Source organism: Amphiprion ocellaris, chromosome 16, assembly GCF_022539595.1.
Source record: "Amphiprion ocellaris isolate individual 3 ecotype Okinawa chromosome 16, ASM2253959v1, whole genome shotgun sequence".
Classification (NCBI taxonomy): Eukaryota; Metazoa; Chordata; class Actinopteri; family Pomacentridae; genus Amphiprion; species Amphiprion ocellaris.
Window position 1 is genome coordinate 23,635,703 of NC_072781.1, and position 26,621 is coordinate 23,662,323.

At 38.9% G+C, this 26,621-nt stretch overlaps 1 protein-coding gene across 2 annotated transcripts in view; it reads right to left on the bottom strand.

Annotated features, from left to right (window-relative positions):
- The window catches only part of LOC111578248 (adhesion G protein-coupled receptor A3), a 220,832-nt gene that overhangs the window by 20,518 nt on the left and 173,693 nt on the right, over positions 1-26,621 (bottom strand). For both annotated transcript variants that reach the window (XM_023284899.3, XM_055018725.1), the window contains exons 15-16: positions 21,120-21,247; positions 13,066-13,189 (exon numbers count right to left, since the gene is read on the bottom strand). In XM_023284899.3, coding sequence (XP_023140667.2) covers positions 13,066-13,189; positions 21,120-21,247 — 252 coding nt within the window. The remainder of the gene's footprint in view (positions 1-13,065; positions 13,190-21,119; positions 21,248-26,621) is intronic.

Here is a 26,621-nt window from a genome sequence, read left to right on the forward strand (position 1 = left end):
ATGTGCTTTTGTTGGCAGAGAATCTGGGTAAAAACAAAATTTCAATCATTGATCGGATGAATGAGCAGCACAATGATGACACAGTTAACAAACCAGGAACTGGAAACAGCCTCAGAAAGTCTGATCAGCGTGTCCCCATTAAAACAGTCGCAGCTCCCGCCACCTAAAAGTCTCTCTGTCACCACTTAGAGATTTCATTGAGGCATAAATAAATGAAACAGCACACCATAAAACAGTGACGATTTAGACTTGGTAAATTGTCAAAGTGTATTGTCACTCATTTTGCATAAATGTGAGGTCACAAAAAATAAGTAAGATCAAGTTTATACTTGGCAACAGTCATGTTTCTTCCTGCAGTGTCAGTACACAGTGTTTGCAACCAGGCCTACACACATATATCATGTTAGGTGTGGTTAGCTTGGCAGTGCTCTCAGGTAAGTGGCCTTTCATGATCATTTGTGTTAAACAGCAGCAGATGTGACAAGACAAAGATGAAACAAAGACAGAGATGTCATGTTTGATACAAGTCAGATCAGGATTCAGTGGGAGCAGATGCAGAATGATAATATTATGGGAAACTCAAATAGGAATCAGAGCAAAAGACACTTCAGATTCACTAAACTAAAACCTGCAGGAAAATGTGGACTAGCTATCACTGTATTACAGGACAGAGAATCTTTTAATATCTTTTTGTTGGAGCCTTATTTTCCTTGTACCAAGAGGACACATTATCATCACTATTTAAACTCATATTTCTGCCCTCTCTTAATAGTGTCCTCTTACCATCCATCTATGATCTGAGTTCATAAAAATGCTAATACTCTCATTTGGTCACCTTCAGTTACTTTTAATGGACTGGCTTTTGCCTGTCAAGCTACATGCAGGATTCCACACCATGTTAACCAAGTTTGGAGTCATATGCGGTCTGACAGCAAGATTACTCAAGGCTGGAAAAAAGACTCCCCCCTGCTCTGTAAGTTTTTCCATAATCTATATTTAGACTTTGTTTACTGTCGATATCCTAAAAAAACTACAGGACTGAAAATCAGTCAGCTGTACTTTTTCAAGAAAGGATAGAAATGCAAGATTATTTATCACAAAAACATCTCTGAAAGAATTTATTTTAAGAATCGTTTATGCATCAATAAACAACTGTATGAAATGTCTGTTTTTATACACATATTCTTATTGGAAAACTCACTTTCAGTGTTTAATGTCAGAATAAATTAAACACTATCACAGTTTCAGAGGAAAGAGAAATGTGAAACTTAACATTGAGCTATTGAGATGTCTTAATTAATTGTGTCATTGATCTTTTTCTTCTTTTTCCTCTTCAGTACAAATTCATTTCTGTGCATCAAAGTTGCACATTTAGCAAGCTGCTCAGCTGTAATTAAGAAAAGAAATACAGTTTTCCTGATTCCAGCATCTTAAATGTGAATATTTAATTTTTTTTTTTTTTACTCCTCTATGACAGTAACTGAGAACCTTTTTGTGGTTGTGGACAAAACAAGACATTTGAGGATGTCATGTTGGGCTTTTGGAAACTGACAATTCCACCATTTTCAGACTTTTTAAAAGAACTGATTGATTTATAGAGAAAATAAATGACAGATTAATCAGCAACAAAAATAATTGTGAGTTGCAGTCTAATCTATGCTACACAGTGGCAAGTTGTAATGCAGGGAGTAATTTAGCCATCATCAACCTGGAAACCCGGAATGAGGATGAGTAAAAAATACAAAAAGCCCTGACTCTGTGTTTTGGAGATTGTAATCAGTACACTGCAGTTTCAAGGTGGAAATGTTCTACAGCAGGGTTGTCAAATGTGATCTCTAGTGGGCCGGACCAGTAAAATCAGAGCATATTAACCTATAAACCATGACAACTCCAATTTTTTCCTGTGTTTTAGTGCAGAGAAGTTCATTCTGTAAAAATCCACATTTAAGGAATTATCTCTGTACATAAACATTATGAACAACCTGAAATTTCTTTAAAAAAAAAAAAAAAAATCAGTTTCAGCAATATTATGCCTCAGTTTATCACCTGCACATTACAACTTATAGAACACAGAGTATCTACAATGGCACAAAACATTTACTCACAGGTAACTGGAACTGAATGATATAGTATTTTACTTTATGATCAAAACGGCAAAAGTCAGACAAAAAAAAGACAAAAAAACAAGAAAAACTAAACAAAATATTACAAAAATGAGACACAAAATAACAAAAATGAGAAGCAAAGTGACAAAAAAATGGACAAACTTCGAAAACGAGACAAATAATTACATAACTAACAAGACAAAAATGACAAAAGCGAGAAACAAAACGACAAAAAATAGACAAGTGAGACAAAAAAATGTAAAAGAACAAAAACACAACACAAAACAACAAATAATGCAAAACACAAAATTACAAAAATAAGACAAAAAACATAAGCAAGACAAAAAGGAAGCACAAAATGACAAAACCAAGAAACAAAATGACAAAAACATGAGACAAACTACAAAAGTGAGACAAAAAAAGACAAAAAACAACAAAAAAGGAGAAAAATATTACAAAAATGTGACACAAAATGACAAAAGAACAATGAGTATTTTACTTTATGATCAAAACAACTTGTCATAGTCCAGAAATTATTTCAAATTTCCAGTTCTACAAATTTACAATCTGCAGGTAGTGTCTTCTCTGTAATTACAAAGCTGTTCCACGGACCGGAGTGGGCCGATTTTGGCCCGCAGGCCACATGTTTAACACCCCTGCTCTACAGTGATGCTGTCTGCTTATTTTCCTCATGATATAATATTTTCTACCATATAAAAAGACCAAGATTAAACAAGTTTATAAAGTCGCATTTAAAAGGAGAGGATCTTTAAATTTCAGTCAGTTGTAGCATCCTGCAGGCTCAGATCCAATGTTACATTATAGCTGAATACAACAGCGCAGTACGAAGCATGACATATTCAGTTTAATCAGAAGAAAAGACACCGAGAGAAGAAGATGCAGAGTGAAACAGAGAGTTGCCAGACCTCGCCAAGCAGCACAAAAACAACACCCCACTAAAAATGTAAAACAATACCTTACAGGTATGAACAGTACAACAATGTGCACCTGCATCAAACAATTAAGTACAGTGTAAAACGTACACACTGCAAAACGGCACCAGAGTTTAAACTACTGCACAAAAAAGAACAGACTGTACAAAGCAGATGTGGAGAAGTTATATTTGAATAAAAAACCTGAGGTATGTATAGGATTCCCTTACACTTGGTTATTCAGTCATTCAAAAAGAAGTCAAATGTTAACTTGTTTGCTAATTAAAGGGGAGCCTTGTTTGATCTCCTTGTTTGCGATTTAGCTAAAATGCATCATTTTCCACATTGCCTGTGGTACCTCAGTTATTTTAAGTGTTCATTTAGCACCATTTAGCTTGAGTATACTGGTGCATTTTACTGTCTAGATAACACTGTCAGATGAATTTTAGCGTATGCTAACAGTGCTATATTCAACAGTCCCTCTTAGCTGTCTTCTATGGCATATTCATTATAACGACTCCCCACTGCTTTTGATGCATAAGTAACCAGTCTACCGGAAGCCCTTTACATGTGGGGAAATGAGCTCAGGAACACTCAAATTGGACCCAATGGAAGTACAAAGAATATCGCTGCAGATACTGTAATATCTTTTTTTTTTCTTAGCGTTTGCCGTCACAACTAATTTCACAGTGGCACACTAATGAGGAAATCCTCTGTATAACATCTTTAAGCTGACAGTTGGATGTAACCTCAGATCTAGGTCACATCCTCAGCCAAGTTCTTTGCTAAATTAATAGGTTATTTAACGCTGGTCGCACTCACAGAACAATCAAGCGTGATGTGTAATCTACATATTGATGGTCTGAGGTAAGACGAGGTAAGTGGAGGGAAAACAAGGGTGCACTGTAAGTTGCCGTGATGTTTAATGCAGGCAAACCGCAGATATAGTGTGACAGCTGGGGTGTTGCTGAATTCAATGATAAAGCTCGACTTGTTTGAAGAAAAGATAGAAACAGAGATTAGAGATGACTTTGACTTTGAGTCCGTAAAGACATCGGATGCTGCTTAGCGACAGCGCCACAGTGGGCGAGGGGGGGGGGGGGGGGGCGGTGCAAGCCTGAGGAGTGGCATACAGATAGAGAACAGGAAGATGTGTATAGAATCCAGGTGGAGATGGTGAGGGGTGGAGAGCTGGGTGGGGGGGGGGGCCTGCTTGAAGTGCTGTGAGAGCTGCCAGAGCTAGTTTCAGAGCTCCTAGAAGTTCTTTCTGTTGGAGGGAGAGCATGTACTTATTTGCCCTCCTGGGAGGGGAGAAGGGAGTGTATGTGTGTGTACAGAGGGGTGGCAGGGTGATTGGGGGAGTACACGGTACTCAGACACTGTGTGTGTCTGTGAGAGCATCTGACTGTGTATACGCGTTGTGTGATCACACATCTCCTCAAGCAGTTCTATAATTATCCCAAATTGTGTCTGGTGGGGCCTGCCTCCATCCCAGTGGATATGCAGACGATCTGGGCTCCTGCCCAAATCTGCAGAGAAATATCCTGTTAGCCGTGATTGGGTAAAGGAGGAGCATCCAAAAGTATTCAAAAGCCCGGGAACAAAGTTAGATAAACTGAATGAATGCTAAATAAGTTCAAGAACAATCGCAGGGCCAGCTAAGTTAGATAGCTCAACAACTCTGCACTGACACTGATGGACAAAATCTAGATGTTCAAAAGTATCTGTATGGGAACAATAAAGAAGCTGTAAAGACATGTTTCTGCAAAATGTTCTGCCAGATAAACAGTTTGTGTTCTACATGCAGGCTGAGCTAGATGATTGTTGTCTGGGTGGCCAAGCTGAGGGAAGTACTCACACTGGGATGGCACAATATCTTGTTAGCTTGTTCTTTGATTTATTTAATTTTTTCACAGAAAAAAATGTAAAATAGCTGTAGGCCAAATGCTCTTTTTTTTTGTTTTCCATGTTACTAGTTTTGCTTATGCTGGCAGGACCGCCATGCTCAAGTTTTGTTTTTTACTTTTTCTTTTTCTTTTTTCTTTTTATTCTTATATTACTTGCTCTCTACATATTTATCCCTATTTCTTATTATGTCATTGTTGCACTGCCTGCTCTATGTGCCTTTTTAATTGCACCCCTGGGGACAAGTAAAGTTTTCTGAATCTGAAAGAACTTCTATAGCGTTTAGCAGGATTTTTTTTTTTTTTAATGTAAACCTCAAATGATTGAAATCAAAATTAGTGGCTTAAGATCTGCTTTGACGAAGTTAATAAGACAACATATATTTAAATGGTATACACTACCAGTCAAAAGTGTGGACACACCTTCTCATTCAATGGTTTTCATTTAAATCTTAAACTACTATGAAATCAGTGCCAGCCTTTTCTGGTGTGTCAGAACTGTTTGGTTGTATGCAATTTAATGGCTGTGCTGGTAAAATGCATTTGTATGTGGAACAACAGCTAAATGTAATAAATAAGTTCTCACTTTCTAATAAACAATCAAAATATATGACAGAGCTCATAAAAAGGAAAGGATACATCAGCCCACAGGGTTTGATGACAAGACAGCAATTTAAAAGCTGTTTTGTTGATGTGTTCCAGTGTAAACTGTCCATTTATCTCTTGGTATGTAATAAATATATGTCACAAACTCATGTTTAATCATTTTTATGCAGATGACACAGTCTTGTATGCATCTGGATCCTCTTCAGCTCAAGTCAATTCAAGACATTAATCTGGCTTTGACACTCATTCTTCTCTGTAGAATCTTAAGCTTGTAAAGAATGCTGACCTGAAAAAATGTGTCTAATTCTCTTTTTAAATACCCACAATTCCAGCTGATCGATAATAAAACTAAAATTTGCCCAGCAGCACCTTACAAAACCATGTGGGACAACTGGCACAGAAACTAAAGATAACAATAGATTTCTTAGAGTAAAATTAATCCTGTTGTCACAAGGACATGAAAATGATTGTACTACCAACCATCATGTCTGTGCTTGACTGTGGAGACATCCTTTATTCTCATATTGCTCGCTCTACCTTAAAATATCTTGGTGCAGTTCATCACTGTGCTTTGTGCTTCATTACAGTAGATAAATATCATACTCATCACCGCATACTTTATTAACTAAATAAAAAACTAGGCTGGTCCTCACCAGCATCAAGAGGAGACCCACAATCTATCATTTTTGTTCATGAAGGTCTCCAGCAAAAGCTGCCTCGATACATCATTTCTCTTTTCAAATTTCAAGCCACTGCAGCAGAGCACATCTCAAGACTGTTTAACTGCAGTCACCCCCTCAGGTAAACTCTGAACTTGGGAAGACTGCCCTTATCTACTTTGTACGTTATAAATGGAAGGAATTACAGAGGATTTAAAAATGCTGTCATCACATTGGCTAATTTTAAGTTCAAGTTTATTTAACCCTAAGATGCACGAGTGACTGGACCCTACACTCTTCCATAAGTGGGTCAAAAATGACCCATATAAGAATCATATTTTATCACTGGCATAGAAAATAAAGGTTGTTTTGTTAAGGAGGGGCTACTTAGTGCTTTGAGTTTTAACAAACTTTTGAGCAAAAACTACTCATTTGTCCCATCGAGGTGCTTCATATTTGCTCTTGTGCAAAAATGACTGATTTGTGCTCCTCTAATGCACACTCAGGAATTAATAAATCACATTTAACCCTTACAGGGTCGAGTGACTGGACCCTACACTCTTCCATAAGTGGGTCAAAAATGACACCTTTAAGAATCAATGTGTTTTTATGCCATTTTTGTCATTTTGGTTAAGAATAATAATTTGTATTATTTGCTTGTATTATATTTTTGTCTGCACAAGAATGATTTTGTGTTTGAAATATGTTTACTTTTCACTTTGTAACAGATTGTGAACATTCTGATAACTGAAATAGAAGAATATTACACAGAACAGCAATAGAAGAATGTCAACATCCATTTTGTTGACATTTTTCCACTCTTTTCCTCTATCTGTCGCTGCTCTCCATCCCTCCAAGTTTGTGCACTTCATCACCTCGTATGATATTACCAGTGATAAAGAGCTTGGGGTAGTAATACAAATATTACTATTTTTTTGAAAGCATAAAAGGCAACTTTAAAATTTAAATGGAATGACATCAAAAAACTGTTTTTTGAAGAATAACTGGAATATGAAATGATAAAAACTTTTCATTACAAAGGCATTGCAAGAAAATGACCTCATCGGGTTATTTTTGACCAATTAATGCATCTAAGGGTTAATATATCCTTCATGTCTTGATGTTAGTAAGATCATGTATTAAATGTAAGTTATATTAATGCAACAAAAATCTCTCGTCTTCTTTTGTAGCATGTAAAACATTTTTGATGACTCATCTTGCCTTCAAGACTGAATATATGCCTTTATCCAATCAGAAGGGATGTTGAATTTACTCTACTCATCATTTAAAATCACTCTGGACTGTCAGCAGTATCGTCGGTCAGAGGTTGGAGCTTGATGGAAGCTGGCAAATGTTTGTTTACACTGCTGTCAGTGCTGCTGAGGTTCAATTTATTCACTTTTTTATTGTCCTCTCCCTAATGCAGAGGAGGGAGTGAACTATTAATTATCTATAGTAAAGGTATTAAAAGTGATATTACAAGGTAGGGAGCAGGTGAGTTGAGAGAAACTGAGTTTTTACAACAAAAACCAGCCATGTTGTGTCAGTTACCGTTGCGGGGTGAAGACTTGACGTCTTTGACACTCGTGGTGACTTTTTTAAGATTTGCCTGTCACCAAGTCTCCAGCTCAACAGCTCAGGAAAAAGCTGGCTGCATTTCAGCATGTAGAGGTGGAGTCTTTACACTGTGGAACAAGGGGCCACCTAAAGTGCTTGTGACAGCAGAAGAGGCAGCTGGGTCCAAAACGCACTGCAGCTCATACACACACACACACACACACACACACACACACACACACACACACACACACACACACACACACACACACACACACACACACACACACACACACACACACACACACACACACACACACACACACACACACACACACACACACACACACACACACACACACACACACAAAGGTGAGTAAGCAGGGCCCACTGCTACAAACTTGGAGTGACTGAAGGCAGTAAAAAGTGTGAGTGAAAAGTAGAAAAGAGGTGTACATCAATCTCTTTGTGGCTACATACAGTAAACGCCCTCCTGCTGAGGTAGACAACAGTGGAGGATGCTCTGCTTCAGCTGATGTTTCATGCTCACAACCTGAACAGATTCAGCTATCAATCAAATGGAAAGGGAGTCCACCAGAACTGAACGGCATTCTAACCATGTCAAAAATATAAAGACAAAACATATTGCTTTACTGGGCTGTACAGTGGCTTGGTGGTTAGCACTTTGCCTTGCAGTTAGAAGATCCCCGGTTCACGTCCCTGCCTTCCTGGGATCTTTCTACATGGAGTTTGCATGTTCTCCTTGTTCATGCGTGGGTTTTTTCTGGGTTCTCCGGCTTCCTCTCACAGTCCAAAAACATGCTGAGGTTAATTGGTAACTCTAAACTGTCCATAGGTGTGAATGTGAGTGTGATTGTTTGTCTCTCTGTGTAGTCCTGTGATAGACTTGTGACCTGTCCAGGGTGTCCCCTGCCTTCACCCTAAGTCAGCTGGGATAGACTCCAGCATGAGGACTAAGCGGTATAGATAATGGATGGATGGATATTGCTTTACTGCTCTCACTTTTCACTCTTTTTACCATAACTACAGTATCACAGATTTTAACTACCCAAACATATGCACCATCTATTACCTGTTACTTTAGAGTGATTCAGTATCAAAATCAGTTCAGTATTACACATCAATAACTGTACAACCACAACAATGTGAACGTCTGTTTTTGTAACATACATTTTGTATTTACTATAGACATTATAATTTAATATAGTTTATGGGCTGCTATAGTTTATGGTACAGTTTTGCAAACCTGCTGCAGCTATGTGCTCCCACAAAACACAGTACTGAAAGTTTAATTCCTGTTAACCTCTGAACCCCAAAACCTGCAGGCCAGTTTAAACAACCAAAAACAGCAAACAAACAAGCAAACAAGCAAACAAGCAAACAAACAAACAAACAAATAAATAAATAAATAAATAAATAAAAAGCTGCATTTTTGGTGCAACAGTGAAGCAGTGAGTGACTCAGATGAGACCAACAGTCCTGTGGTAAAAAAGAAAAAAAATCACTAACTTTTTTTCCTGAACTGCAGGCTGTAAATGTAAATAAAAAATCAAGACATTTCTGAGTTCTGTCTGCTTCTAGTCATGGTTGTGCTGTTTCCATAGAGGTGCAGGACTTTGTATTGCAGTGGAAGATAAGCCCACAGTGAGTAAAAATGTGATAGGAGCAGAAATCTAACAGAAAGTGCTTGAATTTCAGAAGGTTAATATACCTGACCCCTGATTAAACACACAAACTACACTCACTCACCTTGACGTTCTGTGTTTTTACTTGCCCAACTGACCACCACACTTATGCATAACTAATGTCTAACAATAGCTTGTTGCTTAACATGTACAAAACGGCAACACTGTAGCTTTCTCACATTGGCTCATAAACTGCTTTAATTAAACTGAACCAACTTATGATGTGGACCTTTCAGACCGCAAGAGAATCACACAAAATAGGGCACTTAAGGATTCAGTTTAATAAAGCTGCCTGTGTTTCTTAGAGGTTCTTTAACTGATTTTGAAATTAAGGTCAGTTAATAAGACTTTATAGGCCCATTGGATTATAACAGCCTCATCTGTTACCACAAATTATTAAGAAACATGAATTAACCATAGTTGGCTCACCAGTTATGTCCTGTTATTTCACTGCAAGTTGAGGAAAGTTGAGTCGCTGACATTCAGAATAAAAACATCCTGGTGGCTGAACAGGCTTCATAATATTGTTGCTTATGTTAAAAATACTGTAAATTCATTTTCACTCCTTGTTTGTGCAAAAAAAAAAATCCACTGTCACTGCCAACCTACATTCAGTTCCCTGTGTGCACAGATACACTCAGAAATACTGCCATTAGCTGTAGAGACTGGGAGGTTTAATGCTACTCCAGAGGAGGACAAACTTTGTTTGCTGTGTAATTTAGGTGAAGCTGAGAATGAGGTTCATTTTATGTTTTACTGTCCTGTATACAAAGATATCATAAAGGTACTTTTCAATAAGATGTCCTCTGTTTATTTTGATTTCTTTTGGTTGGATAACCATGAAAATCTTGAGTTATGTTTTAGAAGGGGAACCTTTTTCATGGCAGACTTTCTTTGCCAGGGCTGGGATAAAAGGCAACATATTTTGTTTGAGAACTGAGCAGCAGAATAATGTGTGTTTTGGATGCATTGCTGGAATGCTGGTATATTGGTGTCTCGTAAACCCATGAGGGTTGGCCACGCTTATATGCATGACGTGAAAATAAAGAAGTCAATCAATCATTCAATTTAGTTAATTTCACCCACGTCTATGGGTTTAAATAAAAATACTTTTATAACATTACACAGTTTTTTGCAGGTTACACAGCCGGTACCCACAGGTGTCCGACCTGGTGCAGTACTCTGTCACCTCCATTCTTCCTGTATGAAAACCTAAAAATAGTCAAGTGCCAGCAGGCACAAAAGCATTTCTCTGACCCGTTTCTAAATCTACCCTGACATCCCAAATCTCCATGTCCCTCCACGAGTCTCGCTCACTCATTCATGTCTGAAGGCTGCCGAGACAGAGGCACCACCCATGTGAACACACACTGATTGCAAAGTCCAAATCCAGCTGCACAAATGTGGCGCACTGCTTGTCTCACAAGATGGGGCTAGCATCCCCATATCCATCATCAGAGGCAGCGGTAGATGACACTGTGAGCCTGGAAAAGTTAGGACTATCTAGAGAGGCTTCAAAGCCTTTTTGTCTTTTGTCTATTTTTCAAACCAAACATTGAGCATTTTTCATTATGTGAATGATGAAAAAATGTAAGGAGGACTGCTTCACAAGACATATAGACACCTTTGTGTACGCAGAGTGAGAATGTGTAACAGAAGCAAAAGGGAAACAATCAACAACCAAATGAAAGACAGAATCAACATACAGAACACAAGACCACAAGTGTGCAGTCATTGTAGTTGCTCTGTCAGCCTGCACTTTGGCAAAATAGTGCGTCAAAATGATAATGATGACAATGGCAACGTGTTGATGTTGACCATGTACAGTATTTAACGTATTCCCCATCTTAGTTTATTATGCATTAGCTTTGTGTTTATATGAGAAGTATTTATGAGATGATAAGGCATTGATAAAAAAAGGCAAGTTGTCTAACTGCTTCAAATAAGGAATATGACTTAACCATTACATCCTCTGCAAACAAAGGCTGCACAATATTGAAAAAAAAACTGACTATGACATTTTGCTATATACAGTGCATCTCCTAGAGTCTAAACCAAAACCAAGCCACAAATTGTTAAATACTCGGCCATTAAAAGAATTTACGAATCACAATTTAACGCCCCACATGCAGGCTAGAGTTGAAGCCAGTTAGGTAGCTGTGCACAGAAAAGCCTCTAGACTCCACTTCGTTACTGCAGCACAGCAGCTGAAACAGGTGTGTGACCAAAATGTGGCATGTAAAGAATGAAATAAGGCATTCTAATCAGAGTTTATTATCAGATTTACCCAAACTGAAACCAAGTGACTTTAAATACATAGCCTGTTTTATATTAGTGGAGAGTTCCAATTTTAAAAGTCAATATCATAGACAATCATGTTAATTTTTGTGTATAAAGCAGGACATGTTGTAGCATGATATTTGACATAATTCTCCATACTTCATGTTGCGGCTCCTGCAATTTGACTACTGCACACGCACACAATGCAACATTGATGCTGAGAAAATGTTTTGCAGAAGTAGATGTTGAGATATTTCACATGACAATTTAAAAGTTTGGACTCTGAACATCATAGCAAAATAGTTACTGAGATGTACTGCAAGCATTGCTAACAAGAGGTATGCCCACGTTTGTAAACATGGTAAAGTGAAAACGTAAGATATTAATCACACACAAACTTTGCACATTGCTTTCATGCTTGCCATGAAAACTCACACTTTTATTCATGTGCCAACATAATTGCACAAGGGTTTTCTAATCAATGAGCCTTTCAACACCATTAGCTAACACAATGTAGCATTAGAACACAGGAGTGATGGTTGCTGGAAATGAGCCTCTGTATCTCTATGTAGATATTCCATTAAAAATCAGCCGTTTCCAGCTAGAATAGTCATTTACCACATTAACAATGTCTAGACTGCATTTCTGATTCATTTAATGTTATCTTCATTGAAAAAAACTGCTTTTCTTCCAAAAATAAGGACACGTCTAAGTGACCGCAACTTCTTCACTACCTACAGAAAAGCAAATTAAACTGTCATTCCTGGAGCTGTTTTGTGTCCCTTCCTTTGTATATCACATGCATGCATTCAGGGACACGCATGCAATATTTTAAAGTACATTTAAAACTAGCTTTGCAAATGTGTATGCAGAAAGAAATCCATTTAGTACATTTGTTCGAGCTTGAGTACACACACAGTGCAGCTTCAACAAAGAGAAATGTGGTAACTGCAAGGTTAAAATTCCATGGACAAACATTTTTGTATGGAAGTCTATTTACCAGAAAATATTTTATATGCTGCCACTTTGTGAAATGTCCACAAAATTTGGAACATACCGCCCACCACTAACCCTAGGAAACAAAAGCGGACACAGGCAAATGAGTGCATTTACGATGGGAAAGCCTGAATCATCGCTGCGCGTTGTGCCACCCCTTCTGAAAAGAGTGACCAAAGCATGAAATACACACGACGCTGGGTTACTGTACGTCCACACAGAGCACTCAGTGGCCTGGTTGCTGACACCTGAATAGACATTTACAATCAATTTTTTGGAAAGCTTTGAGAGTGGGACGAATGAAAAGGGAATGCACTTACTGCTTGACAGATGATGGGGTATTTGATTCGATTGATGCCGCCGGCAAACACAGCGAAGGTCAGCGCTGTGTGGAAACAGAAGTTGAGAAGCATATGCCATCCCTTCCGACTGATGCGGATTGCGCTGCCAAACAGACAAAGAAACAAAAATTTAGCAGGTACATACCATACCTCAAAGAGTTTAGTGCTTTAGCATAAAATAAAACCCCATTGAGATTCAGTTTCAAGGTATATTGCCCATCAGTCTCTTCAAGTATGATTAAAGCCAGCCTTTCACAAGGTCTGCATAAATTGCCCTTTTCTCTTACCTTGCTACTGCCATATAGATTAACAACCACAGGAGAGCCATAGTGCTGCGCATAGCAAACAAGCTTTTATACACTGCACTGTAAATACAAGTGGTGAATATATAAAATTTAAAGTGACACTAAAGTTGATTTTTTTTAAAAATTCAAAGTAAAGCCTTTAGGAGAATTCTAAAGCCAGTTTTTGGTGGTTATCAAATCAGATAGTTTGTTTCTAAGTGAGGTCAGCTCCACATTTAGAAATGGAGAGGCAAGGGTTTTTTTTTTTTTTTTGCTATTGATTCAGAGAATTTTAACTGGGGAGCATCACCATGATCAATCTTCATCAGCCATGCACACAAAATGACTCAGGGTCGGACTGCATTCACTGAGTGAGCAACAGTATTACAGTAATGGAACTGTGGAATGTTGGGGAGAATGCAGAACGTCACATCAGTAAAAATGCAGGAAAGCACACAAAATTAGACCTATGCTCAAATGTCTGTGGCCCTGATGTATGACGGGGGATTTACCTGCATACCTACACGCAACAGAAACACATATATCTTCAATTTATCCACTTTAGTCAAATCCAAAAATGGAGTCACTACTGAAATCTCTTAAATTCCAAGAAAAAGTCAATTATTCTACATTGGAGAAGTACAAAATATGAATTACACGACCAATCTCTTCGTTTTGCTTTTTCAGTATATCTTTACTTCAAAGACTCATTTCTTTTTAATTTGTTTCTGTGTGTACAAGCTCACTGTACAAAAGATGAATGGTTCCTTATAAGATTTCCTTTGTGAAAAAAACAACAAAAATATTCAAAGATGCCAGTCAGGGAGAGAGACAGACAGACCACTTTTAAATTTATTCTGACTGAACTTTCAGGAGCATAGTGTTTACAGGAATGTTGTTTGAAATCTTTTGACGATGAAAAAAACCCAAGGAACCAGTTTTAAGATATGCACCTTCAAAATGTCAGACTCTATACATATACAGTGATAGATGCAGCACCGTAGCATAAAAGAAGATGAGATTAATTTAACTCCTTGCTACAAACTGCATTGTGCTTATTTTAGAAGGAGGAACCTCAGGCAAAGGACTATTTGCAGATGTTCTGAGTGAGAGCTTGACGTGTTATTCAGTGTATAACCTTCCCACACTGCTTTTTCACCCACCTTCACATGTACAGTACATGCAGTGGTGTGTGCGCATAAATAGGAATCACTCTGCTGGTTTGACGATGAAAGAAAAAGAGATTGCTTCCAGTTGGCTGGGTCAATTCAAGTTCTCACAATGTAAATCTATGCACTCATATCCACTTTGTGAAATATGGCATTAGCCGGGTCCATGCAGCCTTGAGCAGGGCACCACATGATCGCTTTTATCTAGCTGTCAAAAAATAGGCTAAATAGGTGAAACAATACCAACATATTTGCCAGAATGTGCGAACTACCAGACCATCTATTCTTTTAATTACTTCCCTGTGTAGCTCCCTCCTTTTCATCTGTACAGTCACTGTCACCATTTGAAATTATATAACCCCATGCTGGAAATCTCCACTCCCCAAAATGGAGGAGCGGAGCCCCGGCTGCACGTGAGCCAACTGTAAATGAAGCAACCGCTCAGCAGAGAGCCATGAGGCGTTTCTGGGGCCGGGCTTCACTGCTCTGTGTAAGAGGCGAGAGAATTAAAGCTCCTGTTGTCGATGCCTATGCTGCGGCCCAGGTACTGAACTCCATCCAGTAAAGAGGCCATAATTCAGGCTGGCTCCTGGCCTCTCTGGAAGGGGTTTTCATAGGCTCTGCTCTGGGCTTTCATTGGGTCAAGTACATTAACCTGGCAACCCTCCACATCCCCATCTCCCAGGGAGCAGGGGGAATAAAACTGTCCTCACTCTGCATCTGCTCTCTCACCCCGCATCCGCTGCTCAGCCAAATGTAAGGGACAATAAAGCTATGGACAGTGTAGTATGACACATTATACGATGAGTAGCTTCAGCCAAGCCATTTGATTGGTTGCAGACACGTTCCAAACATGCTGCTGAGGTCCTGTAAATTATAGGCTGCAGCACTGTTACATGGGAGTGGTTTCATGCTAATGCATGTTAATTATAATGGAGAAAAAGGGACAACATGGCAACGGGGTAAGTTTATATGGCTGAATGATGATCAATGACATGTAATGAAACTAATGTAGCTTCAGTTCAGTGTAATGATCGGCGTCCCACACACCTAAAATTGGCAGATTAAGAGTGCTATTTTACAATGGAGTAGCATTAGCATTTCTTAAAAGTCATGTTTCTGACAAAGTCCAGTATTTGCAGCTTTGCCTTGGTCTCCACTAACTGCAGTAGTAATACCCAGCTTGTTAGCTGCTAAATGCTCCACTACATTCACTAGCAAGCTGCTAACATTCTCCATCTGATGTTTGGTGCTGAGCAGGTAGTCAGCAGTGGGTTTATCAGCACCGTGTCTCGGACAACAGCTGCTTCCTGCAGCTGTAAAGGATGCTGGTGAGAGCTGTGAGACTGAACCATAATGAGGAAGTTGTGAGCTGTAAAACTAAGACAATTAACTCACAGACATTACAGAACTCTGTGGACCTGAGGGGGAGTGTAGAGTCGGGCGTCAACTCTCTGTGATTTTGTTGTACAAGCTCCCTCCTTTGACGTTAATAATCTGACCGATTGTTGCTATAAAAATACTGATTGGAGTGGTTTTAAATATCTCATTTTATTGCTTGTAAATCAGTTATTTTGTAAACTGGTAAACAACATATTGCATATTGTTGTTGTGATTCCACTAAATGTACTAAAAGCTTCAATCTTTCATATTAAACACATCAGGCAACACATTATGGTAGTCTTTATTAACCAAATGCATGTTTCACTCCCTTTAAAAACTGGAGTATACACTCAGTTTTTTTATTACCGTCAAATGAATGGATAGTGTAAGACAAAAACAGCAGACTTTGTATTTGTTTTGTTTGTTTCTCTCCTTCTTCTGGGGTCTATTACAAGTAAATTATGATTTCCCCAACAAACCTCTCATCATGCTTTGGCTCATGTAAACAGATGGTGTAATGTTGCCATAGATTGGGTTACACTTATACTCCCTTTTATGTCCTATAAAATATATCTTTTCATTTTGTTAAATTTGCGCAATTGAAGGTCTTGCTGTATCAGCTGCTATCAATTTGTGAAAGCAGATTTTACAGACAGCCATGAACTGCTGTTGGATAATTGTGAGGTGATGTGAATTTATAAGATACTTTATGAATATGAATTTCAAGTAGACTGAATGTCAATGATTGCTGCAATGAAAACTAGAATCTACTCCTCCAGTAACATAGCATCACTGTTTTCCATTTTTGACTGAGTCATGACTGTGAACACTTTTGACGTAAATCGCGTCAGTTGGGTTCAAAGGATTTGGGGTTCAAAGACACGATACCCACCACTGTGTTTTTTTTCTCCTCAGCTCATACATCATACATCAGTGCTGCATCCATTATCACATATTCTGTCTTGGCTTATTTTGCTGGCAGAGAAAGAACCAACAGCACAAACTGTATGCATATATTCATTCATGTGTATATGTGTGAGTGAGCTGAAGTGCGAAAGTGACAGATTTCAACATGCACAACACTGTACCTATCCTTGGACACCCTTGCTTGCATTCTGCCCATTTAACACTGCAGTCCCAGGGCTTCATGGCTTACATACTGTCACTCAGCTAGAGTGATACTAGAGGACTAAAGTGTTACTAAAAAGAGATGTGTTTCAGTGCTGGGGAGTGCCTAGAGGGAGGTGAGGAGGAGGAGGTGGCGCTGGAGTTTGTTAATGCGAGCGCTATTGAAAAATAAAAAAAAAATCCTCCCCTGTGTGTGATGCTACAAAAGCTCTGGCTTTATTTCTTAGATAAGGGCTTGTTTTCACTCTAGTTTAGACTTGAATGAATGTGTTCTTGCTCTGAAAATCATTTTGTAATGGATGAGTATGTTTACTTGTTTTATCCATGTGCTAACATAATTGTACAAGGGTTTTCTAATCATCAAATAGTCTTTCAACACCATTAGCTAACACAATGTAGCATTAGAACACAGGAGTGATGGTTGCTGGAAATGTTCCTCTGTACCCCTATGGAGATATTCCATTAAAAATCAGCCATTTCAAGCTAGAACTGCCATTCACCACACGAACAATATCTAGACTGTATTGCTGATTCATTTAATGTTATCTTCAATGGAAAAACTGCTTTTCTTTCATAAATAAGGACATTTCTAAGTGACCCCAAACTTTTGAATGGTAGTGAATGTAAAGCTGCATATAACTGTTTCGTACATTTCTTGCAGTCAGTCAGAGGTAACGGTTCTTTGGTGACATTCTAAGCAGCAGTTCATTTTATTATCATTCTCACTGCTTCAGTTTACTGCCTGGTGCTAAAACACTGTTGGGTGCGGAGCTGCTATGCTGGCCACACACCTGTCACAGACTTCTTTGGAAACATTGTGCTTTTTAGGTTTGAATTCAGAATCTCAGTGACAACAAAAACTCTGTTCCGAGCTATACTTTTGCCGCACTCTTTGCAATAAAAGCAATGCATAATGTTTACTGTTTCATCATATTTCACTTTTCCACAAGTTGAGGATTTGCTTTTGGGGGGCGAATGTTGCAGCATGATCAATGTGCATGCTAAACTCATGCAGTTTTGAAGGGGAGAGTTCGTCCAGGTTGTTTTCTGAAGTTAGCTTACATGTGCCCCAAAATGCCTCAAATGCAGATTACAATATACTGATGTCCCAGAGGGCAGGACACATGGATCGGTTGAGGTTGCAGGTTACAAACGTCTCCAAAACACCTCACAGGCAGACGAACAGTTGATGCTGCAATTTACACAACAATTTAATCCCTAAATGCCTCACGTGCATCAGTACAATTTACCAATGTTCCTTAAAAGCCTTACATGCAACGGTAGATGCTAGAGCCGCACATGCACAGAGAAGCCTCTAGTCTTCAGAAAAGGTATTCTAATGTAACCTTTACGTCAGCTGGAATTGCCCTATGACACACACAGACAGAGTTGCTAAACATGCGAAAACGGTTGCACGCTGAAGCCCTGTTAAGGTACTAAATGGGTCATTCCAGAATTGGAGGATATTTGGGCTTCAAAATTTGTGAAAAACAAAACTTCTCTTTTACAGTCTTCTGCTACATATTCATCAATAGGTTAATAAACTATCAAAGGCTTGATTGGCTCAGCTTTCACATCGATGGTACCATTTGTATTCTGTGTTTTATTTGTTGTTTACTAACCCTACTCTAATCACAGTAACAGGGTTGCTAGTCCATGTTCATGTTAGCTTTTTTCTCAGAAATACAAACTAGATATTTAGCTAGCTGTTACTGTTGACCAAAGAGGACAAAGTTAATGATGGAAAAAAGTCAAGAAAGAAGTAAAAAGAATTTGTCTTATCCTGATAATATGCAAAAAAGGTTGCATGAGGTTGAGTGAGACATTCGATCAAGACTGACAATGTTATGAAAATATGAAAAATAGAAGAGAGGACTTATCTTTGCTCTGCCCATTCTTTTGGAAAACTGTTTGATGATGTTAATTCCAGCGTATCATGAGATTTACTGTTTTCTTCTTCTTCTATCAGCTAAAAAGGTTATGCTAACAGGTTTGTGGTGGAACACACATTCCATACACAATAATTATTATTTAAAATATTATGATGATTTAAAAAATGTTCCCACAATTACAAGAGACCTCAATGAAAAAATAATACCAAAAGAGTAGATTTAAATTTCATTTTAACTGTTTTATTTGAGATTCAATTTGGTCATCAGGGGGGTGGGACAAGAGAAAAATGGCATTTTATGGGGAACTTCAGACTTATTTGGTATTTTTAAAAATATTTTCAAACTTTCTTGTCTCCTAGTTTTTTTAGATTTGGTCTGAGGACAAGTCAATTTACACAACAACTGCATGTTTTAGTATTCTGTACATGGATTAATTGAAATTTGATGAGTGGGACGTAGAATGTCCAATTCTGGATTGACCCAAATATTATATTTCAACACTGACGTTCTTCATCCTAATTGGTAGAATAAGCTTGACATATTAGTAAAATACAGTAAAACAGCCCATTAGTGTTTTTGATTAAATAGTTAATGTAGCCCATTAATTGGCTAAAATCAGCACTCATGACTGTCATTTTGCAACACTATAGTTGAACACCTACAGTTTTTAGTTTGTTTTTTAGGGAGCAACGATTTTTTTGGAGGGGGTGAAACATGCCTAAGTGTTGGTGCGATTAAAAAAAAAAAAGGTCCCAGCTTGCAGGCTTTGAGGTGTGTTTTAACCCCTTCCTGTCTTAAAATGTCTTCTTCACCCTGAAAACAATGTCTATAATTATTTTTTTGCATTGAGTTTGACAAAAAATCTTGCCATCTCCTGCAACTATTGCAGTTTTAATTTTTTCCTTGAAGAAGTCGGTACTACAGTGCGAGATGACAGTAAGTGATGCTGCTGGTCAGAGTCTCAGATGCTGACATCACCGTGTGACTGCACAAGGACACACGCTGTCTTCGTTCCAGGTGTCACAGATGGATGTAAACTGCAAAGGCTGCAGAGCTTTCATGCAGTTTCATAAAATTTGCCCTTTAATCACAGTAAAGACATCCATCCATTATCTATACACCACTTAATCCTCATTAGGGTCACGAGGGGGCTGGAGTCTATCCCACCCTACTTAGAGTGAAGACAGGGGACACCCTGGACGGATCACCAGTCTATCACAGGGCTACATATAGAGACACACTTGCATTCGTAGAGTTACCAATTAATCTCAACATGTTTTTTGGACTGGTGGAAGAAACTGGAGTATGCGGAGAACCCCACACATGCACAGGGAGAACATGCAAACTTCATGCAGAAAGATCCCAGGAAGGTGAGGATGCGAACCGGAGATCTTCTAGCTGCAAGGCGAAAGTGCGAACCACCAAGCCACTGTGCAGCCCACAGTAAAGACAGAAATACATAAATAAAACCAAAAGATTTCTGCTTGAGAATATATCAGTTAATGGTGCTATTCTACAGATAAAACGATATTTCTCAAAAAATTTGACATTTGAGATATTTCCCGATTCCTTTATATTAAAATGGATGAAATGCAGTATAACAATACTGCATTAATGCCGCGGACATGATAAAGTGACTGATGCTCTACAAGAACAAGAGATGATGAATTGGCATGCTGAAACATGGTAAAGTGCCAGTCAGGCTCCCTCCCGTTTTAATAACAGCATCCATAGCAGATGAACCTAAGAAGAGCAGACAGATGCCACAGTGCAAAACCACATGAACCACATGGTGCATTCTCTGCCCTCATCTCCATATGGAATAAAAGGAACAAAGGTGGCCTAAGTACCCCTTAGAAATCCATTAGAAGCATATTTCTGCTGTGACTGTCTGGAACACATGCACACACAGACACACATTCGTGTTCGTGTTTTATATCCTCTTAGCGAGACAGACTGCAGCGCTTTACGCCAGCCTAAAGCATCTGACTCACACCACAGTCATCCTGGGATCTGTGACAGAGGAGTCAACATGAAGGTAAAGAAGCAAGAAATGAACAGGCAACATAAGAACTGAAAGTTAATGAGTGCGATCTTAAATTAAAGCAAGACAGGCAGGAAAGGATTAAAGCTTAGACGTATACTTCAACAGAATCAAGAAGGTGATTTCTTCTTACCTGTGGTGCACTATGTACGTGATGATGGAGGCGAAGAGGCAAAGCAACATGACCGCTGTGCAGGCGTACACGACCGGGTGCAAGAACTCCACAGGGTATGGGGGGAAAGACAGCACCTTCTTCAGATCCTGAGATGGAAAGACAGAAAAAAATTGGAGATCAAACAAAAGTCATTATAAATACAGTATCATAAAAAAGAAACAATCAGTGAATGAGAACTAGGCCTGCACAGTGACAGCACTTCTAAAAATCCACCTAAAAGACGGAGATGATGAGCTCTCCATATGCACAGGCACAGTATACTGCGCCGACGAGATATGCAAGCGAAATACAAATGAATGTCACGGAAATGTCTTTGAGTTAGAACGCTGTCCAAATCAGCATAAAAGAGTAACAACCCTGTCGAGCGAATATTCTTCCCCCTGCATTTACATTTTGCATTTCAGGCATTTAGCTGACACTCTTAGCCGGAGCGACTGAATGCAACAATAGCATAAGCTTCCTAGACTGCCAGCATGAAAAGCAAAACAAAAATGGATAGGAGCCAAGCGAATAGAAAAAATAAAACACAAAGTTAAACCGCTTTTTGTGTCTCTAAAAGACACACCGCTGACAGAGCTTCATTAAGCCCTTATTAACATCACAGTCGATCTGCTTTGTAATTTATTGTACATGAAGTATACAAGACAAACTCCTTCAGCTCTTGCAGCACACTATGTGACAGCAACAGTTTAAAGCTCTGAGAGTACAGACAATGAAGTCAGTACAATCACTTTTCATGCATTTGACCACCCTCGCTCTGTGCCCCGGGCAGGTGCAGAGCCAACAATGATGTCACCATTTTGGCTCCATCATGTTGACGTTGCTATATAAAGCGCACCTTATCTCCATAACCCCGCCAGCTCACTGCGAGTTTGTGCCTGCGAGAGTGATCAACATACACGCTGTCTGACTCCATCATTGTCTCGGTGAGTAGCCAAGTGGGATAGTCTCTCACCGTGTACATCTAAAGGCCGATGAGCTTGTCGAGGCCTGCGAGGGGTCGTGACCTGAAACCGAGCATTCAAAAGCAATGTTGTAAAGCAGAGGTCCAAGCTGAAAGGAAAAGTTTGGGGGACAGGATGCTGGAGACAGGTAGAGCAGTGGAGGGAGTGGTAGGGACATTCAGTCAAACCCTCATCACTGAGGCTAATAAAGGTTTCTCTGTTAGTTCAAGGAGGAAAAGGGACATGAGAAGTGAAAGAATTGAAGTCGTCCATTCAAGTTATAAAGAGAATAATTTGCAGTGTAACCTTTAAATTTGCAGCAGTCACTGCTCTGATGTTGTTGTGCCCTCACTTGATCTTTGCTTTGATTATCAGCTGCTAAATAGCCTTTGTCTACCTAAATGTGACCTCCAAGTCCCTACATCTTGCATTTATGTAAGCTCCAAACTTAACATAACACTGGGGATGCATTAACATATTTGCGATCAATGTATCCATATACATACATAATTACCAAATTACCTGTCATCAGTACCAATTATACACATTATACACTGGAGTCAAGTCTAGTCATACACTGATGAGCCAAAACATTACCGCCACACCTACTGGATATCCTGTTGCTGCTTGCAAACAGCTGTCCTGCATGGCCTCTATAAGACCTCTGAAACCCTGTAGTACCTGGTATCATGATATTAACAACAGAGTCTGTCGTTGAAATAACCCTAAAACTTTACTGTGATTATTAAAGTTACGTATTTAGAAGTTGTTTCTTTGAAAATAATCCCATCCTTGTCTTAAAATGGCATTTAGACATAACTCTTTATCATTGCTTCCAGTAGAAAGTTGGGATCTACATCGTCTCTGCTCTCTGTCCTTACTCATGGCACCTCGAGCACACCAGCTCACCTACAAGTCTCATCAAACACCGTAAAACTGCTCTATGCAATACAATGGAAAACTGTAATACTGGAGTAATTCAGCCGTACACGTTTCAGGGTTTCAGGTGGAAATAGACTTTAAAGAAGTAGAACAAGAAAAGCAAGAGCGCAGTACTCCGCCAAGGCTGCTCAGTCGTATGATTTCCAAGAGATTAAATATTTGATTAAAAATGATCTTGCGCTGAGCACAGGCATGTCTTATGCATGTTTACGTTATGTACGGATACCGAGTCACGTGACCTAAATATGTAGCGGGCGGCAGGAATCGATTGGACTTGGAAACACCCCCACAATTTAATCAATTGCTCCTTATATCATTTCTGATGGATAAGTCCCGATAAGTCCGTAGCAGTCGTAATAGGATCGCAATCATGTGATCATCAGCAGGCAGCTGACATAGTGTTCACTTGTAGTCATAGTTTGTGACGCCGTGACGGTATCTCACAATGATACAGAAATCTTTAACAAATCTGTGATTCCAGACTATAATTTGCATCACTGCCAAAATCAAATTCTTTGGTCCGTGTGTCATTTCTGACCTTCACTGAAAATTTCATCCAAATCTGTTAATCCGCTTTTGAGTAATGTTGCTAACAACAGACAAACAGACGAACAGATAGACAAACGTATGCTGATCGTCACACTGCGTTCCTTAGTAGTACATATACTACAGAGAACTCCACCCTGAAAGTTCACAGGGTTGATTCTTTAGGTTTGTTACGTATGAAACCTTTAAAGTCTGAATCAATATTTTTTAGATGGAAATGGATTTAATGCAGCTTAAAATATTGTTTGAACAATGGCACTGGCTGTTTCTTTAAGTCATGGTGTGTCTTCTAGTATAAGGAACCAGCTGTTCTCTCACCAACATGCACCGTTGTAAGAAAACAGTTAACATTAATTGCTTCATCTGTGAGTGGTCATTACAGACAACCAGTTAGCCTCACATTCACACCATGTGCCATTAGGCGATGGACCTTTTGCAAAATCCCTCAAAACGAATGATTATCTTATTGTGTAGTTTGACATTCTTAGTAGAGACAGCAGGCCTTTCAAACTTTGGTTTTCCTCACAAGTTGAAGTGATGTCCATGGCTAGTCCGAGCAATAATGAGTTTGGAGTTTTAGTTGGCATCTGTTTTTTTTTAGCCTTTCAAACAAAAAAACAACAAACTTGAAAGCAGTGAAGGAGACTGAACAGTGTTTCCTCTGCTCTAATATGCTGCAAGAAAATTTCCTTATTGTGCCTCACAGACTTTAAACAGAGTTGAAGCAGTCAGCTGGAAACATTAAAACTGTCAGCTGGAGAAGGTGTCTGAAACCAGTTATTGATAACTTAATTAGCTAGGTGAGTGCTAAAAATCTGCAGGTGATGGTTGTCATCTCAATCAGCAAAATAGACAAACACTGGCATCTCACAACAAGCACTACGTCTGTCGGAAATAAAAGACTGTTTTTTTTAAATAGCAAAGATTTTTTAGTGGTGAATCTGCCAGCAGTATTGTTTTAAATTATTTAAAAGATTTATACAAGTCTGACAGACATAGAAATAGAAACTAAGTAAGGCATGCCCTTGAATTGTGGAAAAATTTGAGCAATTAGGTAAGACACTGGAGGAAAGAAAGGAATGAATGGTATGAACAAAGCCCTAGATAGGTGACATAGGTGGAATAACTTACAATGTCTAGTTCTGGGCTATTAAAGCTAAAATCGGTGATTTTAATCTAATACAGATTTTCTCAAATTCAGTGAATATCTCCACATGACACTGAAAACCAATCTGATGTTCATTCATAGCTCTGAGGCCTGTAATATGAAGCAAGTTCAACAAACACAAGACATCTTCTTGTTTTCTGGATTCACTAACCTAACAACTGCAGGTGCACTCAGTGTGTATGTGTGTGTGTGTGCGCGCATGTGTGTTTTAGTCCACTGTGACTGTGAATATAATTGCTGGGTCAAAAAAGACCCTAAGACAATCTTTGTACCAGGGTGGTTTACAGCTTTGATCAAAATATGAAGAAAGGCAATGTTTCACTTTTTCTAATGTTGGGGTCACTTTAGGAAAAGGAATCCAATTTCAAGTCGAAAAAAAGGTTATTTAGGGTTTTTTCTCTGCTGTTAAACATAGTGATTGGGTCATTTTTGACCCTAAGACAACACAAGGTTTAAACTGTTATCTGGAAGACAACCTGCTTCGGAGCTGGTTATAGACGTTCAGTACAAGTTACCATGGCAATATACCCCAATAAGAAGTGAACCACTGCCATAGCTGGAAGTCAGACCTCTGACTGTGAAAACGGGAATGTGATTGAGAGTAAATGAAAACACTTGGGAGGCTGTAAAAGCTGAAAGATGCTAAAACACATTGTCGAGCTTAAAACATCAGTCAGGTGATGATCTGTGGGTTTGTCACTAGGAGCAACTGCACAAACACACTCATTTAACCCAGTGTTAATATAGAGATATTTTATAACAACTTTAACTATGTTACCTTTGAAGAACTATTCTTGCCTCCTAAAAAGTCAGCATGACCACTGATCTTCCAAATTACAGACATGCTGCACAAGACCTTACAGACTGTAGCTTGGACAGAAATGACAAAAGGCCAGAATGGGGGAGAGCTGGAGAGAATGTCCTCAATTAAACCTGAGCAATCATTTGTAAGCACAGTAACATACACAAAGACAGATGATGGGAAAAAAAAAAATCAGACAGAAGGAAAGAAATAAACAGAAAATGTCTCTTTAGGGGGGAAGCACAACATGACAAACACATTTAATTGTAAACAGCTTCGCATAATTTGGTAGTTACAGATTTACAGGGAATTATTAAGTTTGAATTTGTCCTCAGAGCGATGTCATGGCAGTACAATGAAAACTGGTGTTAATTACAGCTCACTGAATTGATGCTGGTGAAAAAAAAATCATGGCCTCAAGCATCAGCAAGAAATCCTGCTGAATTGAAGCTTTAAAGAGTCTAAGCTGATTTATATACTTAAAGAGCAAATCGCAGTTCGCAGGGGCTCAGATCATGAAAAATAACATCAACTCAACTAAAGGTCAAAGAAACTACATTTCCTTGTGAATCTGTCACTGTATTGGTGGAAACTGAAACATGTTCAAACATATTGAGGAGTTAAATGTGATGCAAAGCATCCCATAGTGAGTGACGGCGGCTCCTCTTAAATGCCGTTACGTGTGAGGCAGGAAGTCAAATGGTCTCATGGGACACATTATCATCATCGGTGGGCTTATAATGTTGGCTGAGAACGTCAGTCTCTCGCCTCCCGAGTCTTTAACCGTTTCTCAGCCCAGCAAATAAAGCTCAACAGCCCAGAGCTGAGCCGCTTTTCTCAAAATCCATACGATGTCACGCATCTCGGAAGTGTCCTTTCGCCTTATAACTGAAAAGTAGCGTATTTACATTCAGTTAAAAGGCATAAATGGGCAGTGCACTGAGACTGTACAGACCAACACCAAATTGGTTGCAACTCTGAAAGCTTTTGCAAGTTTGAAGTCATTACAAACACCTTTTAGAAAGTGCACTTTGACAATTAACAGTATTTTATTATTC